Genomic DNA, 18,282 nt, shown 5'->3' on the forward strand with positions numbered 1-18,282 from the left:
AGCGGGTCATTAGTTACACTTTTAATATACTGATCAGTCTCACCTGATCATGATGTCATAATTCTGCAGTGGTGGAAGGTAACTGAGGACATTTACTCAAGTACTGTACTTAAGTGCAATTTTGGGGTATGTGTCCCTCACTTGAGTGTATCCAATGTCTGTTACATCTACACTACAGTGAGGAGGGGAATATTATACAATTTAATTGTACTACAGTTATTGATACTTCTTCAAATAACACCTTTGGATAATACATAACAGCAGTGATAGCATACATTCTACACTTGTAACATAACAGCAATAATTAAAATCTGATGAAAGTAGATTACTTTTTGGTAGCTGAAGCATATTGCCATGCCAAGACATTTTGTACTTTTTACTTAAGTAAAAACAACATGTACACTGTGCCTTAACTTTACTCAAGTAAAAGATCTCAGTACATCTTCCACCACTGCTTATGCTATGAATGCATTAAAATGGGGCAGTTACTGAGTTATTTTGCTGCTTTATATGATGAACACCATTCATCCTTGTTCCTAACTAATCTCACATTTTTGATATTTCATATCACCCAGTCCCATTAGTAATAACATATTCACACGTGGTGGTTTAAAAACAATTAGAAGTAGGTTTACATACTGTTGTCCCCTAACTTCACCCTTTTGGGGAAGGCAATATTAAAAAGCATTCCTTCCTGCATAGCCAATGATGCTCACAGCTGATTGCTTAAGAACAATGACAAAACAAACAAACAGCAATCTGAGGACAATGGCACCAGAGATTACACATCTGATCCTGTTTCCGTGGCAGGAAGGAGTTACACTTCATACGCGGATTCGTTACTGCATCTGAGTCTTCACCCTGTGGTTGATTCGTCGCCATTCTTGGATGTACTTGGCATCTGTACGAGATTGAGGGATTTAACTTCAGTTGTAACAACGTTACGCCATCTCTAGAACCACATATACATTTCCCTGATGGTTTCTCTTTATCCAAGTACACAATAAGCCCACAGAGCGCATGCTAAGATGGTTAACACAATCGGAACCACACCGATAGCCACAGGGTCACTGTGGTTTTTCCTCTTCGAAGAGATATATTCTCACAGGGTTCACTTTCATTCCACACTGATTTCATTCTTCATCCTGGCAGGAAAATGTTCTGATTTTTCTTATCACCGGATCATTTCATGATGTCCCTGCTCTCTTTCCCCCTCCTTCCACTCTCCATGTCATCCTCCTTCCAGCTGTAGGTGACAGTTCCAGCGATCTTTGGTTTCTCCAACACAGGCCAGAACTGCAGCTGCTTCGCGTCCTTGTTACATGTCAGTGGTCTGATCAGCCACTGTAGGCTTGGACACTTTCTTCATTACTTCAACCTGATACTTCTGACTCTGGACGTTGCTGTTGATCTCCACTGTATACAACCCTGCGTCAGCTACAGCCACGTTCTTAACAACCAACTCTCCAGTGGTTGGGTCCAGGGTTGTGCGGTCTCTAAATGTGCCATAGTACTCAAACTCATTATTCAACCATTCAGCCACCAGGTCACCGTTAAGTTTCCACACAATTCCGGTGATTGAACCTGAGAAAGTAGGCCGCAAAGTGAGAGCAGCGCCAAGCTCCACGCCTGATGGTTTGGTCTGGGCTAGAGCAGAATTCAGCACCGTGAGCAGCAGCACAGACAGGATCAAAAAACACATCTGTCTCTCCATGTCCGCAGATCAATACAAAACAAAAATATCGATCTTCATATCAGAAAAAAGACGACGTTTTAGGCGGCTGCTAATCGGTTAACCCCACCCTTCCTTCCGTGTTGTTCCGGGTAGTCTGAGGCCGTCGCTAAAAAAAAAAAAAAAAAGAGAGAAGAAGACTTAGGACCGGGGTGATTTTTCTATGTCTCTGTTACTGCCTGATTCAAATTCGAGTAATTTTAATCCATATGTGATAGACATTAACGTTGGCCGGTTTTAGTAGCGCTACCAGCCTGTTCGGTACCATAACTCATCAAACCACTTTTTGTAAACGAGGAACAGAGACAATCTGAACACACACAGAAAACAGAGAAAGTCTCATTGACGTTATTTAACCGGGGCTGTTTTTCAGGCGGTTTTCAGGCAGCTGTTAGAAACCGAAAGTAAAAAAAAAATGTGTGTCTCCACCATGTTGAGTCTCCAAATAGATGTAATGATGTAGGACTACAAATAGTTTGTTAGCTACGCAGCGTGCTCACACATGGTAACACCCATATAACATTCAGTAATGATACAGTTATGTAGTACAGTGTTAAGAAAAACCAAGGGTTGAAGGGATAAAATAATACAATGCACAGATTAATCCAGAAAACCCAATGACATTTATAAGTACTGTTTTGTTAACACTGGCAAGACAAAGCAGTGGTGGTATGTACCGACTGCAGTACTGTACTACATCAAATAAATCATTCCATTGTAATCATTGATGTTAGATGTCACTGATGTCTTTAGTGTCAAATGTGGTCCCCATGTTTAAGAGGCAATTCAAGAAGTGATTTTTTTCCTCAGTTGAAGTTCCAGGTTTCCAGATGTGATAAATATAAACGCTGAACTGCTGTTGTTGATCTTCCCCCAAACACCTTAATTACACATGGTAAAATGTTACACATGTAAAAGTTCCTGGCATTTAAAATGAATCAAAGCCACGTGAAAGCTATGTGCTTGATTTGTTTTGTTCTTTTCAAAAATAACTGATGGAGCTGAATCTCCATATGATTCTTTTCAAAGCTGACTGTGATTACACACCTTATATAACCCTGCTAAACATATGCATGCCTGTGTGGATTTATAAAGGGCCGGTCAGGAAATTAAAGGATTAACAGTTTAACAGTTTGAGGAGTTAAGCTAATGAATATAGACACAAGGGTATCCTATATATGGTCAAACAGGGCTACGCCCAACTTGGGTAACAGAGAAGTTTTTCAAGAATAGGGTGGAGTGTTTTACTGTATAAAATGATACTGTAAGGTCAGAGTTTGTCTCTCTTTGTCTTCTTTTTGTGCTCCAGAGACTGCTTTAGTCCACTTCAGTTTATTTGTTATTATTTGCTAAATACCCAATACATATGGGTTTGTAATGGCTTTTACAACTTTCAGCGATCTGTTGTGTTTTCTGACTCGGGATGAGTCAGTTCACAGCTCCAGCTCAGTGTTGGCATAGAGCCAAAGGGACTTACCCTGGCCCAGATCTGGAAGTTTCTTCAACAACATCATCCAAAGTTAGACATTAAATACAAAATGACCTCTTCCTGTTTCCCCAGTGAGCTGCAGTGGAGTGACAGTAACAAAAAAAGGGACTTTTTTTCACTTGAGAGAGAGAGAGATGATCATCCTGAAAACTATCCACATAATTTGTTCAACACAGTCTGTTAACACCTCATATAAGCCTTTAAATGTATTTTTGCAGAGTGGATAGGAAGAGGAAGTGTTCTTTTAATGGCCAGTGTGAACAGGATGAACAACTACAGCATGTAAAAACTGTCTCATGTGGGAATATTGTTTTAGGGACAGACTCAAAAATCCTCTGCACAGTCTGCATGCACTTTAGCTGTTAGAAAATACCAAAAATATGTTACTTGCTTACTCATAAATACCACAAATGTGGATATTGGGACAGATCCTGTTGCTTTCCTTTAAGGGTTTCACCAAGTCTTAGTTCCTCATCCTAGACGAACACCTCTCCCTGTACTCTGCTCAAATTTTATCTTGTGGATTTGAAAACAACAATAGAATAAAACAAGTATAAATCTCTTTAATTTTACAAGCAACTTGAAAATGTCGAGACAATTACACTACCAAAACAAGTGACAGTTCATGAGACAGCATCCTAATGTTTAAAAGACGAAAAGATTAACAATATTAGAAAGAGTTGAACAGTAATAACATCATTTTAAAAGAATATATTAAAACAGTCTTAGTTCTGACAGCGGAGTGGCAGTCTGGATTTCTGAGGTGTCAATGCAGCTTCATTTTCTTGTCCTTTTGGCCTGGTGGGGATCTTTGTCTCCTTCTTACCACTCTTCTTCTGCTGGAGAACAGGAAATTACAAGAACTTAGACTCTTACAAATTCTAGTCATTTGCAGAAGAAAATATAGTATTTCACTTTTCCTGAATTCATTTGAAAGAACAGAACACCACACATGTCAGATGGTCCTGTTGTTTTAACGCCCCTCTTTCAATCTTTGATTAAAAAAAAAAAACAAACAAAAAAAAAAGCGTTTTAATATTTTGCTGCTCACCTTGAAGAAGGGAACGCGTTTGCTCTCATTGAAGACGAGGTTCTCATCGATGAAGGACGGCTCTGTGGCCAAACTTTCGTTACAAGTACTCAGCTCGTCCTCTAGAGAGTCCTGGGCACAACAAAGACGAACAAGTGAACCTGATTTCTAGAGGAATCTTCAACCATATAGAAGCCGCCATCAAATTACAGACACAAGTAACTGAGTGTCTGTTGCTGCCTCTGGGAGGAAAAAAAAAAAAGAAGTATAAAAGTGAACATACGTGGTCAACCTGGCTGTGTTTGTCGTCGTCCTCCTCCTCCTCCTCGGGCTCTTCCTGCTCCATGGCGGCTTGCAGCGCCTCCTGCTGCCTCCTCAGACTCTCCAACAGCTCGCTGCGCCTCCGCGACTTCACCAGCTGCCGGGGATACACAAACTCCCGACGCTGAGGGGTGGCACCTGAAAGCAACAGCAGAACTGGTTTGTGGCTTGGGAACACAAGACTTGATATGGTCTCTCAGAAGGGCACATTGCAGATTGGATTTTGGGAAAAAAAAAAAAATCTTTCACCACACACACACAAAAGAACTGGAGTAGTCAAAGATTTAACCAAATCATGAACAGAAGATTCAGTCAGTTACCTGTGGGAACATCCTGCTGCAGCTCATCCTGCAGGAAGCTGTAGACCAGCTGTTGGCTCGTCTCCATGTGGTCCCGGAGCTCAGCCCGCTGTTGGTCTAGGACAGTCTGGTCCTGGGACGTCTGGGTTTGCATGGCCATCAGAGACCGCTTCCCCTCCTCCTGCCGACTCGACAGCTCCTCTTTGGCTTTGTGGAGCTGTTCAGTGCAGCGCGTCTCAACACTCTGGAAGAAAAGTTAGAGTATGGTCAAGTTGCATCTCCGTTGTGAAGCATTTGTTTGATAGTGAAACTTCAAATGTCAGAATAAGACTCCCAGGCACAGTGGAGAGGCCATTTTTCTTTTACCTGATGCAGGGTCTGAGCTTCAGTGGAAGTCTTCCTCATCAAGGAGAGATGTTCCTGGACTCGAGTCTCTGCGTGCTCCGTGGCTCTGGAGCTCCACTGGAGGTCTCGTTCCACCAGACCTGCAGCGGCACATCAACAGCATTAACACTAATTTACACTGAATGTACTGCAGATGTGAGTTAAAAGTTTGGATTGATAACTGCAGAAATGATCAGTTTGGTACCGGACACAGAGCTGTGGAGGTGGGAGCAGCAGCCCGTCATCTCCTCCAGCGTCTGACGGCTCTCATCGGCCTTCTGACGCAAGGAAGAGGCGAGGGAGGAGGCGGTGGAGGAGAGGAGGTCTGCCTGGGTTGAGGCCTTATGCTCTACTGTACTACAACCGCTGCAGGAAAAAAATATATATATAACAATTTAAACATTAGAAATTCCTTTTTTAGGTTCTTGGAACAGGATATGATGTTGACTTTGACAGAGATTCATATTTGTAGTTAACAAAACCAAAAACCTTGTATTTTTTCATCTGCAGGTAACTTTATCTGTCTTTGACTCACCTGCTGATGTTGTCCTGGAGGCTCTGTAGAGGCTTCTGCAGAGCTTTGGAGGCCGAGCGCAGATCAGTGTAGTCCCTCTGGGTCTCCATGGTCAGCAGGTTGAGTTGGTCCTGCAGGCACTGGATGGTCTGCTTCATACCCTGAAGGAAGGAAGCAAAGTGATGATGTTAGTTTCACTGACTGATATAACCAGCCTTTTATAAATAGGAGTGTGGCAATACCTATACTATATATATATATATATATATATATATATATACACACGACAACATTACAGTGTGAGGTGAAAAATGGACCCCAGTACAACAAAGTCTGATCAGTTATGACTTCTAGACTACTAGCTTTACTAACTTTAGTTGGCATTAAATACAAGATAAAAAAAAAAAAAAAAAAAAAAAACTCAACATCATCCATCAGTGTTGAAGTTTGGATCTCAACTGTCTATAAATATTTTTAAGTATTAGAACAATGTCTTACTGTTGAAATCTTAATTTGTGGACAATATTTAAATTAAAGGTCGATCCCAACTGAGGTGTTTGGAGAATAATTCCCCATATATTATTACTATGATACACATCATATATCATTATAGCTCAGTAGTTATAATTCTAAAAAAAGCTACTATCAGTCAGCATGGTGTGTTGCAGATGAGATCTTACAGTCTGGTGTCTCTCCTGCGCCTGTCTGATCTCATTCTCCAGCTTGTCGTGTTCGGCCTGCAGGGTGTTCAGTCCCTGCATGGCGGCCTGCCGCAGCTCCGCCAGCTCCTGAACCAGGCTGCTGAAAAACACGCCCACCTCCTTCATCTCCTCCACCTGAGAGGGGGAGGTAGAGAAAATGATAAAAGAAGCTTAGCACAGGTGCATGTTAGACACTGTCACGTGTCATGAAAAGCTTAACATGTTTGCATTTTCTGTACTTTCAGATAAGCTTCAACCATAACAGTTATGCAACATCTCATTTCTGAAATAGAGTTTTTCCCCAAATGAAGACATCAAATATTATAATGCTATGAACCAACCTTGTCGGCTAGAGCTCGCTGCATCTCCACTGAGGCTCTCAGAGTGTCATTGAGGTCCTTGACAGCTGATAAGCCCATCAGAGTGCGAACTACTAAGACCTCCTCCATATCTTGCCGATGTTCTTCCTACATACAATCAAGAACATGTGTAGGGAGCTCAGATCAAGGAGAGCAGTAAAATGTGCTTATTGTGTCTCATGATTCAAGTGCCATTTAATAGCATTACACCGTCTGTTAGAATAAAAGTCTCATCTTTTCTATTCATTTCTTAATGTGTAGGTCATCTGGTCCTCACCAGCAGCTGCAGCAGACTCTCCTTGTCCTGCAGACACAGCGCCTCCTGCTGCTGCACTCTCTCCTGACAGCGAGTGACACCCTCGGCCACAAGCTGCCCGACTCCACCCACAAAGGACCCCACGGTGGTCAGAGCTCCTTTCAGCGCTGCCTCGTTCATCTCGAGCAAACCATCTGTACAAGAAAAGGGGCAGAGAGACAGAGACATACTTTGTAAATGTTCATGTTACTGCCTGACAACAAGCTGTAGACCAGAGTAACGGGAAGTCTTCTGTGGATAGTCCACTTTTTCCCAGTAAAATCAAAATATTTCAACAACTAATGATCAAACCACTATGAAAATTCTTGAGCACATTCCTGCTCCTCAGAGGTTGAACCTTTTAGACTTAAATGGACCTTGTGATTTTTCTTCTGGCGCCACCTTCAGGATAATTTTACATACATTTTGTTGTTTGTTCTGTCCGACACTTATTGTGGCTGTAAACAACGTAGTTCTCTTACCGATAGCCTGTGAGTAGCTGCTCAGCATGTCGTGGTGTTTAGTCCCTTGCAGCTGAACGCACCGCTGCATGGTTCTGAATGCTCCCTCCATACGCTGAGCAAAACTCTGCTGGATCTGCCTGTTGTGCTGCTCCACCTGTAATTTCAAACAAGTGCGTGTTTGTTAGTCATGATAGAACATTTCAAATCACAAAAACATGACATGCAAACGTACTGTAAAGTCAGAGGGTGTAAAGACAGCTCATCTGTCTGGACAGTTAAAGTCATATTTGTGTACTTTTGTTCCTAGAAATTCTTTCATATGTGAAACCTTAACACATCTTGACAAAAATAAAAACCAAACGTAATCAATACCCAGACATTTTACCATTATCAGCTGCTTAGTAACTAAGCACTATTTTGTCAGACACAGTCTGTCTCCCAATCAAACATAAATCAACTGTTAGATTAGATTCAATTTCAGAGCCGAAATTATTAGTTGATTTATATTTATCAACACTTTCGAAAATCAATTTAACATTTAAGTTGCCAAGGAAAAATTCTCCACATTCAAAGTGAAGAATCACTGCCTTTTCCTATCACTGTGAATATCTTTGGGTTTTGGACATAACATGGCACCTGAAGACGTCAAGTTTGGCTTTAAACTTCAATTCTAACCATTTTTTTCAGTTAAAAGCTGAATCATTTAATCAAAAAAAAAAAAAATAAACTATGGATAGATTGACAATAAAAACAATCACTTGTTGTTTTGGGTGCAGGTTTAAAGGCAGAATAAAACCAAACCGATCAAATGATACAAACAGTCACAATGCTGGTAGTTTCATCAATTGCCTCCACATTCAGTGCTTGACCTACATGGGTACAAAAATAAGTTTTTCTTAGAAAGGGCAGTTTTTCCTTGCCACGGTCACCTAGTGCTGCTCATGGTAGGAATTGTTGGGTCTGTCTTTGTACATATAATAATATAGGGAGTACAGTCTAGACAGTGCCTTGATAACTTATGTTGTGATTTGGCACTATATAAATAAAACTGAATGAATTGAAAACAAATAACTTTATATCAAATCCCCTCTGTAACATTACCCCAGGCCTAATGGAGGCCCAGACCCTGTGATATTATTCATGCTAGAAAATATGAAGAGGATTACGTCACGAGGGTTGTGTTACCAGCCAGACACAGTAACGATGTAGTGTATGCTATTTGAGTTGTGTGAGACCTTTTTCGTCCGATCCAACTTGTCATGGAGACCTGCCACATCACTGGTGCTGGCATCCACTGTAGTCAGCAGCTTAATAAAAAAAAAAAAAAAAAAAAAAAGAGGAAACAAAAGAGCCAAAATATTGAAATGTTTAAAAAAGTACAGTTCAGATACTATTTACCGTTTTAAAATCCCCCACCTCACCAAAAAGTTTGAAAATGTGAGGGATATCTCATATTCAGATTGATGGTACTGTTGCTAACTGATCACACCGATTCCTAAAGGTTTGATTTTTAAACAGCTGAATGAAAAATGCTGCAGTAAAAGAGGAAGTTACAAGCTACATTGTAAGATTCATGAGCATTATTAATAGTATGGAAAGTACAGGAAGGGAAAAGAGGAAGCAATGACAGCAAGCAAATGAAAACCAAACTAGCTAATAACTAAATATAGTTACAAAATGTCAGAGCATAAACACACCAGTGCAACATTTAAAAACACGACCTCCAGTCATGTATAATAAAGAATCACATTTCATAGTTAAGTCATTAGTAAAGCGTGTCGGTACCTGTCCAGCGGTGTTGTAGAGGGTTTCCTGGACTGAGGTGAGCTCAGAGCAGATAAACTCCTCCTGACTCAGCTTTTGTTTGGTCTGCTGCAGGTCTCTGCTCGTCTCCTCCAGCCTGGAATCAACACAGAGCAGTTTGTTCATAATAAGTCTTTAAATGTACCTTTCACTTTACTGTTTTGTACTCTGAATCCTGGGAGCAATGATCAGCTCTCTTGTATAGCAACCCCTCACCTTTGCTGCTTCTCATCTAGGTCTATGGTGCACTGCTCCAGTCTGGTTTTACTGTCCACAAACAGCTCAGTCACCTGCAGGGCAGAACAAAGTGTGAGGACTGTGGGTACAGGTATAACAATGATATTCAATGGACAATATCATAAGACAGTAAAACGTACTTTCTCAGATATTTTGCATTACAAGCAACCAAGTGGTGCCACTGGCAATTAAGGGATGATGCTCCTGATGTAAATACTGTACTGATAAAAAGTTTCTACTTCTATCATCTCATCTTTCTAACTGTAAGAAACACATTCACAATCTGTTAAGACATCACATTAATGACTTCAATTTACTTTTTTGGTCTGAATGTAAAACTTATAACATTCAATTTACTTGCAAATATGGCAAATCCTCACATGCAAGAAACTGGAACCAGAGGATATATAGCATTTTTGCTTGAATCAGTTACCAAATAACTGCCATTCAATTTTTGTCAATTGACTAATCTGTTAAGTCAACTAATTTTTACAGCTCTAGTGGACATTTTCAGTTATAGCTTCATTCTACATTGTAACTAACTGGAATGGTAATGTCAAGGTCATAGTCTATCTCAAACACTATGTTCAAATTAAGCTCCATTTGAACTTACATGTAACTACTGCAACAACCTGCAAGACTCACGTCAAATTATGACTCTGTGTAATAACATGAACTTGATCTTAAAAGGAGTTTGAGGGTAAAAGTCTCTCATACCTTCTTCAGCTCCTCCTCCATGGCAGCGATGCGATCATTGTACTCTGCTACCTGCTCCTCGTGAGCAGTGATCTGACCCATCATCCCCCTAAAACACATTACAGTCAGTTTAGAGCAGCTGACACAACATACAAGAAATAAAGCTGAGTGCACACCTTAATAAAAATACTGTTCAGAATAAACATACTTTTGTTCCACTTCCACAAAAGCAAAACTAAATTATACTGTGTTACTGACAGAGGAACAAATATATGTCAGATTATTTTAAAAGTGGGGGTTTGCTCTTCCTTTCATAGAACCTACTCGTAGTTCTCTGCAGAGAGGTAAACTCCGTTCTTGTCTCGTGTGGCGGCCAGGTCTCGCTTCAGACGTTCAATCTCCTCTGTGTATTCCTGAACAAACAGAGACAAGTATTGTTCAGTATTGTTCTTAGAGATGTTGAAAAGGGTTGACTCCATTGTTTGAATCAAAGAAATTTCCTGACAGAGACATTTTGGCTTTCCCTTTGAGCCTGATGTCATGTTTACACTGATACAAAACCCATTTAATCAGAGGAGAGAAAATAAGTCTCGTCTCTAATCAAACTCATCTACCTTGATGAGCGTCCTCTTTGTGAGTTTCTGGTTGACTTCAGGCTTGTTCATGATGTTCTTGGCCCTGCTTGCGTACTCCAGCGTGCTCAGAGTCTCCTGCACAGCAGAATGTCACAATCATAAGCACGCTAAAAATAAACACATTTTCTATCAATGCAGCAAAAGCCTGCATCCACAGAGAAACAACAGAACATACTTCCAGGTTGCTGGATGAAGGCGACACAGTGGCGATGATGGAAGTTTTTGTTCGTCCTCCTAGAGAGTCCTGCAGGATCCTGGTCAGCTTTGACTCTCTGTGGGAAGAGAACATGTAATTAACTGGCCAAAAGCTCATTGCAGACCTGTATGGATGTATATGTCTGCTGAAGAAATTGCAGTAGAGAAAATCTGTAAAAAGTTAAACCATTACATAGTTTAGCCACTAGAGAGCACTGGTGTTTACAATGAAAAAAGTTCTGTTCAACATGTATCTGGTATATTCCAAAGGGATGTGTATCAGAATTGTTCATTACTGTATTAATTACAATCAGCTCTTATAACGATGTGATATTTGAAATTAAATATCAACACCAGTAGCTTTACTGGTAATGCAAACTTCACAACTACAACTAAAAGTCTAACACAGTGTTGAGCTTTAAATAATAAGAATATTTTCACAGTACAAAGCAATGTACTGTCTGATTGTAGCACAGATCTATGACTCTCTCATTAAATACTTTGAAAGGCAAAGCTACAGAGAATAAAAGGAAGCTAGAGAAACAACAAACAAAGTGGGGGTTGGCTATTTCCTGGTTGGGAGCATACTTCAGTTTTTGAATTTAACAATGAAATATAACGTGTTCATTAAGGAACTTTAGAGGTCCTCATAGATTTATGTTTTGTTACCTCCATACAGAGCCACTCCAGCCACCCTATCTCTGGCTTTTGGAGAGCTGGTCGGACAAAATAAGGAATCTGAAGATGTTAAAATGGACATTTTATACTATCTGCTGCCTAAATTATTAATCAAAAATATAATGTTAGTACCCATCCTTGTTTGAGGCTTATACATATATGACCAGGCTTCCTCTTATACTTTGACTTAGTTAAAAAAAAAAAATAGAGTTTACATTGAACTCAACCAGTGTCATTTTGGAATTTTGTACTTTAATTGTGTATCTCCTCACAGCTCAGCTGTTTATATGACTGTTTTTCTGTTGTCTATGAATTGTACCTGTATGGGACGTGTGGCCTCTTCTCCACCAGAGCAGTGATCACTCTGCCCAGCGTCAGCAGAGACTGGTTGATGTTTCCCGCCTCACGAGCTCGCTTGTCCACCGCACCTGAACGCCCGATGTTCTCACTGCCGGCCAGATCCACCTGGAGGAGATGGACGTTCACACCATTTTACTGCAGTGAAATTTGGAGGTGATGTCTTAACTTAAATTTCAAAAACTTTGCTCTGCAATCAATCTTTAATCTTTTTCCCTAAAATAAGGAGACTTCTCAGGAACTGACATACTCTAAGTTAACTGAGCCTTCTCGAAATATACCAATATGATCACAGTATTGTAGGGTTGCAACGAACATGTATTTAACATGACATATTTTCTTAAATGGTCAGTGTATTGACCTGTGGAACGACTTCTAGTTGAAAGTCTTTCAGTAGAAAACCTCTCTTACTTAAACATAATCAATTGTTACCAGATTGAGTTTGCCAATCTTCACCAGCTCCTCCCCATCCAGAGTGATCTCCTTCATGTGAATGGTGACCGAGAACACAGAGTGGGAGCGACTGTGCAGACACAAAACAGGGAAACGGTGACCAAAACACACGTTTTTAATGAACCATCCAAGGCAGTAAATACTGATACTTTTAGAGGAAACAGATATCATGTGGAAATGTGCGATCACTTGTCAGACTGCAATCTTGGTACCTGGAGTATGCGTTCATGAGTGTGGAGGCAGTCCTCCTCTTGGCTGATCCCCTCTCCAGGATCTGATAAACTTCATCTTTGTTGTGAACCGTCACCTCCTCCAGACCCTTCACCACCACACCACGCTGTAATTCACAACACAGTTAAGTCAGAGGAGAAGATGCAAAACATGTCAACAAAATATATCGTCACTGGAACTGAATAGGAACTGAGCTGTATTAAGCCTGATTAAGTTTCAATCTGAATACCTCACTGTGCTCCATGGAACTTTAAATTTAAGAAAAACTTTAAATACATTTCTAATGCCTTTATTGTGAGGGAAAGCAAAATAAGCAAATTTACAATAAGCATACACTAAATGTAAATCCCACAATGTTTTCCATTACAAAAGGCAGAAGGAACACAGCAAGATTACACAGAGCAGTTAGGTCAATACTGCACAATGGCAGCAACAACTGCAGGATACTTTCAAAAGACACATCTTGGAATGATAACAGCTGATATTTATTCATTTATTTCATTGGGACAACCGTGTCTGACAGTAACCTTGTTGCGCGGGTCATCAAAAAGCTGCAGCCGCTCGGTGACATCCTCGCTGGGGCTGAGCAGGTCGAACAGCTCCTCGTTGTAGATCTCCAGCAGGGAGACTTTGACGGAGAACTCAGTACCGTTCTCAGAAAGCTTCTCAAAGATCTGGTGCAACGTTCTGGGGATGATGCCGGCCAGAGGGTCCTAACAACACAAAGGAAGTGTTATCGGCAATCAACTAATTGAATTCATTCAGTATTTATTCCAGCACTCCTGCGCTAATATATTCTTCCCAATTTACAGAAACAGACTTGTGTATAGACATTGTTTGTTCTTGTTCATTGCTGTTTTCTTTAAACATATATACATATGAATCGATGTTTCACCTACCTGTATGTACATAATAGTTTAATGTTTGTGTACCTATCTTTGTTCAGCCTTGCGTTTCTGCTTTTAGCCATTTGTCTGTTTCTTTCTATTGATCTTCTATTGATTGAAACTGGAGACAAGTGAAGTCAGACACCTTGTATGTGTACACATACTTAGCCAGTAAAGCTGATTCTTAGTCTCTGCTGTACATAGCATTATTACTGTCTGAGTTTATTTAATGACACGTGATCTGTTCTGACAGACACACACCTGATTTATGAAAACACATCAAAGTTCCCTTTAAACAGACTGAACTCACCTCCTCCCAGGTGAACTGTTCGTCTGGACTCCTCTCTCCCTCCATGGTGAACGTCTTTCCTGTACCAGTCTGCCCGTAGCTGAACAGAAAGGGGACAATCTCGCTTTTATTTCAATAAAACCGTTAGCTTTATTATTAACAGAACAATAGTTAGATTTGATTACACTCTGTCACTTCTAAATTTCAATGACCGTATTTTCACCAACCTGATGCAGTTCAGAACAGAAATGAAGACTTGTTGATATTATTTTACCCGTTTACTGAAGAATTATAAATTTACAGAGCACTTACGCAAAGACAGTGCAGTTGTATCCCATGATGACTTCATCCAGAATGGGGCAAACAACACTCCTGTAGACGTCAATCTGCTTGGCAGCTGGACCAAACACCTGAGGAAAGATTAAATTGAAAGATAAATAAAAAACACAGTGGACTCCTGAAGTAAGTTGTTACTTTATATAAGTTATTTGGATAAAGAATCTACAACCAGCATCTTTCACTATTTATCTTTCACATTTTTTTGATCAATCTGGAAAATAAATATTAGTTGCAGCCATAAACCACACACACACGATTCTCAACAGCTGTATAAACTGTCTGTTCTAATAAATATATCAGAAATCTGACAATGATGCTTGGAGGCAGTGTGTCAGATGTGAAAACCTCAGCATGTTGCATGTCTGCATCCACTCACCATGTCGAATGTATAGGTCTTTCGTGATGCCTTGTCATTCATCCCTCCTGTCCTCACAATCACCTCCTTCCTGTTCTGATCGCAGTCAATGACCCCGTAGGACGACTTGCGCTCCACTGTGTTAAAAGGTCTGCAAGTGGAAAACAGTAGAAACATGTTTGACTTATCTGAATAACATCGTACACAGGTTAAGGAGTTCAAATTTTTAAAATGTCTGAGGTGACATCTTCAAATTTCTTGTTTTGTCTGACCGACATCCCAAGACCTAAAGATATTCAGTTTATATTCATAGAAAACAGAAAAATTAGCATGAGGCTGGATCCAGAGACTGTTTGGAGTACTTATTGAAAAATGACTGATACAACCCACTGATTTATCTCCCCCCCCACCCCCAAATGGACAGAGGAGTCTTTGAGGAGTTGGAAAAAACCTTCAAAACAGTAGTAACTGTTGTTAAATGATCTAATGGGTTTTCAAAAGATGGTTGGGGCTTTATTTTTCAGAATACAGTTGCACAACTCTGTGACACCAGTGTAACTACAGCACAGAACAGACACTAAATGGGAAGAATATTACTTCAGTAACACATTTCTACTGCATCTCCATAATTATTCTTGCCAAAACAGGGAATTAAATGCATTTTCTTATGCTATTTCAGGCAAATAATATGCAGAACATGTTGGTTATATACACAGAGTTTCTGAACGGTTCACCAAGTTAAATATAAGATATATAATATCACTCAGAATGCAATTTAATAGGCTTCAGTCTTATTAATCAAAACAGGAAAAATACAGACGCAATCCAGTAGGAACAATAAAACTGATTTATTTTAGTACATGGATGTTTGTATATTTCTATCACATATTTGCACCAATAATCTCTAATAACATCGTTCATTAATCAACCAGGGCCTGGTTCGTTAAATAAAATCTAAGACCTTTTTGAGGAGGATTAGGCTTAGACTTTTAAAATCTGTACACAGTTTTAAGTGACCATCATATGCCACTGTGAGATAAGCCATTTACCTAACTGTATGTCAGATCGCTGGACGAACTAAACATGTAATTGAAAGACGTACTGTCTGCCATGTTACAACGCCACAACAGTCTCTCTGGATGACAAACGACTTACTGTTGACAAAACCTTCACTACCAACAGCGACAACAACAAAAATAAACATGAATGAAAATCTTTTTTTCTGTACATACCTGCATCTGACAACGACTTGAATGTTTCTCCCCTTCTCGTCCCGTTTAATTCCGCTCGAGTTGTGTGAAGCCATGGCTGCAGAGATGTTCTGCTCTGCTGGAATAATCAGAAAATACCGTCAAGTTACACACGTCAAATGAGCACGTAAGAACTGCAACAATCCGGAGACGATATTAACCGAGTGGAAGAGAAATATAGTTCACAGCTGCTGACACCAACACGGACACTGGATAGTTTCCATTTAAAGTGAGAGAAAGAAATGTGTGTGCGTTTCGTGAACTAACGACAAATTAGCTTAACAGCCTGCGCTAGCAAAGTGTGAACTGGCGTGAATCCAAAATAACTTACCGAATAACGGTGCACACTTATCCTCGTCTCCTCTCTCTATTTATTCGTTTGTTGTTTCCAACAATAAAATTATTTGTAAGGTGTATATTTAACGCCCAATGCCTCCTCCGATAGCTCGCCCTCAACCTCTCTGGCGGTCTAAAGCTTCACACAAGAAACATTTCAAAATGTACTTTTAAATTTTGACGAACCAATAGCAGGAGAGAAAGACCAAACAAACGACACCATTGGTCAGGATGCACATGTGACGCATTAGCGCGGGGCATCACGGGAATTTGGAGTTGTATAAAAATCAATTTTTTTGCAGCAGGTGGCGACATTGTTCTGGAATCGGTTTTGTGTTTATCGTTTTACACCCGCTCCCTGCTGAACACCGCGCGTAGGTAACAATGATATTTCCACTTCATACATGCTCCAGTGGTGTATTCACATCTTTTACTTGTACTTGTGTAGAAATACTCTATAAGTAAATGCCTTGCATCCATAATGTTAACTCTTACCCGGGTAATTAATGTAAATGTAAATTAATGTTAATCCAGTTATTCTTACCTCAGGTGTTAGGTCCAGCTGCTATGTGCTTTTACTCAAGTAAACGCTGCATAGCAAAGTAATTGAAATCAGATATAAATGTTAATTAATGCGGGCTGTTTGTCAACAGCAGTGGCAAACAAACTCAAATCTTTCACATAAGTTTGGGAGCAGAAGTCAACGTAAAGGTACAAAATTACATAACAAGTACCAAAAGTAAAGGAATGCAAATTGACTCACTTCAAAATCTTGTAAATTATCTTGTTGGATTATATGTTGATGAATGTGCAAGTAGCACTAATGCTGCAGCTGGTAATGTTAAGTATTTCATATACTACTTAATCTGTAATAATAGATCATAGTCCATTAGTTGATTAGATTTTTATTGATAATCTGAATTTGCAAAGTAACGAGTTCTCAAATAAATGTATTGCAGTCAAAAGAACAATAAATTCCCTCTGAAATGTAGTGAAGTGAATGAGCTGAAGTATAAAGTAGCTGAGAATGGAAACACTAAAATAAAGTAACTGTACTTAACTTGAGTAAATGTGTTCAGCTCCTTTACACCACTGCAGTACATTTACATGGTGGATTTCAGTCTACTGTGAAGGTGAAAGTTTAATTTTCCTGAATGTAATCAATAGTTTATCTGGCTGTGAATCTAGGGGAAAATAATTAACTTATGTAAAATTATGTAAAAAGGACATTAGCCTTTCTTATGAAATTAAATTTATAATGAACCTCCTTTCTATGACTTCTGTTTTATTCATGAGTGCAAATATTGCCAGGAAATATCCTGTTATTACATATTACATTATTTTAAGACAGAGCAGACAGTCTGCAGCAATGCTATGGAGGCCTAATGGGAGCTGTAGTTGTTCCATGCTGTGACTTTCTAATAATGCACCATTTAAAGGGTTTATAAGCTGTAATTAACCCATTTATTGATGGTTAATATTAAATAATAATTTACTAATGATTTGGAGCTGGAACTTCTTCACTTCAAAATATCACGAGAACAGCTCTCACCATCAACATTTCACAGATGGGGGTGGGGGTGGGGTCAATATACATAAATAAATAGATTTATAAATACAAAGTTTAATAAGAACAGATTTTGTGTTTGATATTCATAAATATACAATCACAGACACACAAAGGATTTGAAACTGTGCAGATGATTGAAGGTGCAGAAAGAGAAACACCAGTATTACCATCTCTCTCTTTCTGAAACAAAAAGCAAACCAAAATAAACGCTTTTCAAATGTTGGATCCATTTAACAACAAATTGAATCATTAACAAATAACAACAAAATATGAGAGTATCTTATACATTCATACACTTTGTCTGTTTCAGGTTTATGCAGAGACTAGTGGCGAGCAGCAATCCATCTGCTGAGGACCATCCGCCCACTCAGCCCCCTGAAGAG

General features: G+C 39.6%; 1 protein-coding gene across 3 annotated transcripts; it reads right to left on the reverse strand.

The window, feature by feature from the left end:
• Positions 1–3,764: 3,764 nt before the first annotated feature.
• Positions 3,765–16,492, reverse strand: kif11 (kinesin family member 11). 3 transcript variants are annotated; one of them, XM_018660774.2, is made up of 27 exons: positions 16,325–16,492; positions 15,976–16,069; positions 14,765–14,894; positions 14,362–14,459; positions 14,071–14,149; positions 13,401–13,586; positions 12,855–12,979; positions 12,622–12,712; positions 12,152–12,297; positions 11,135–11,231; positions 10,939–11,034; positions 10,649–10,737; positions 10,346–10,433; positions 9,608–9,681; positions 9,374–9,488; positions 8,824–8,895; positions 7,607–7,742; positions 7,107–7,279; positions 6,812–6,937; positions 6,450–6,605; positions 5,791–5,930; positions 5,461–5,621; positions 5,238–5,356; positions 4,893–5,115; positions 4,535–4,710; positions 4,273–4,383; positions 3,765–4,060 (listed from the first exon to the last, which is right to left on the reverse strand). In XM_018660774.2, exons 2-27 carry the CDS (start codon positions 16,047–16,049, stop codon positions 3,947–3,949), a joined length of 3,195 nt encoding a protein of 1,064 aa, XP_018516290.1. In that variant the 5' UTR covers positions 16,050–16,069; positions 16,325–16,492; the 3' UTR covers positions 3,765–3,946. The 3 variants fall into 3 exon arrangements, with proteins under 3 accessions (XP_018516290.1, XP_018516291.1, XP_018516289.1); XM_018660775.2 differs by having other exon boundaries at positions 3,765–4,057; positions 15,976–16,072; XM_018660773.2 differs by having other exon boundaries at positions 15,976–16,072.
• Positions 16,493–18,282: the final 1,790 nt, after the last annotated feature.

This window comes from Lates calcarifer, linkage group LG16_LG22 (genome assembly GCF_001640805.2).
Source record: "Lates calcarifer isolate ASB-BC8 linkage group LG16_LG22, TLL_Latcal_v3, whole genome shotgun sequence".
NCBI lineage: Eukaryota > Metazoa > Chordata > Actinopteri > Centropomidae > Lates > Lates calcarifer.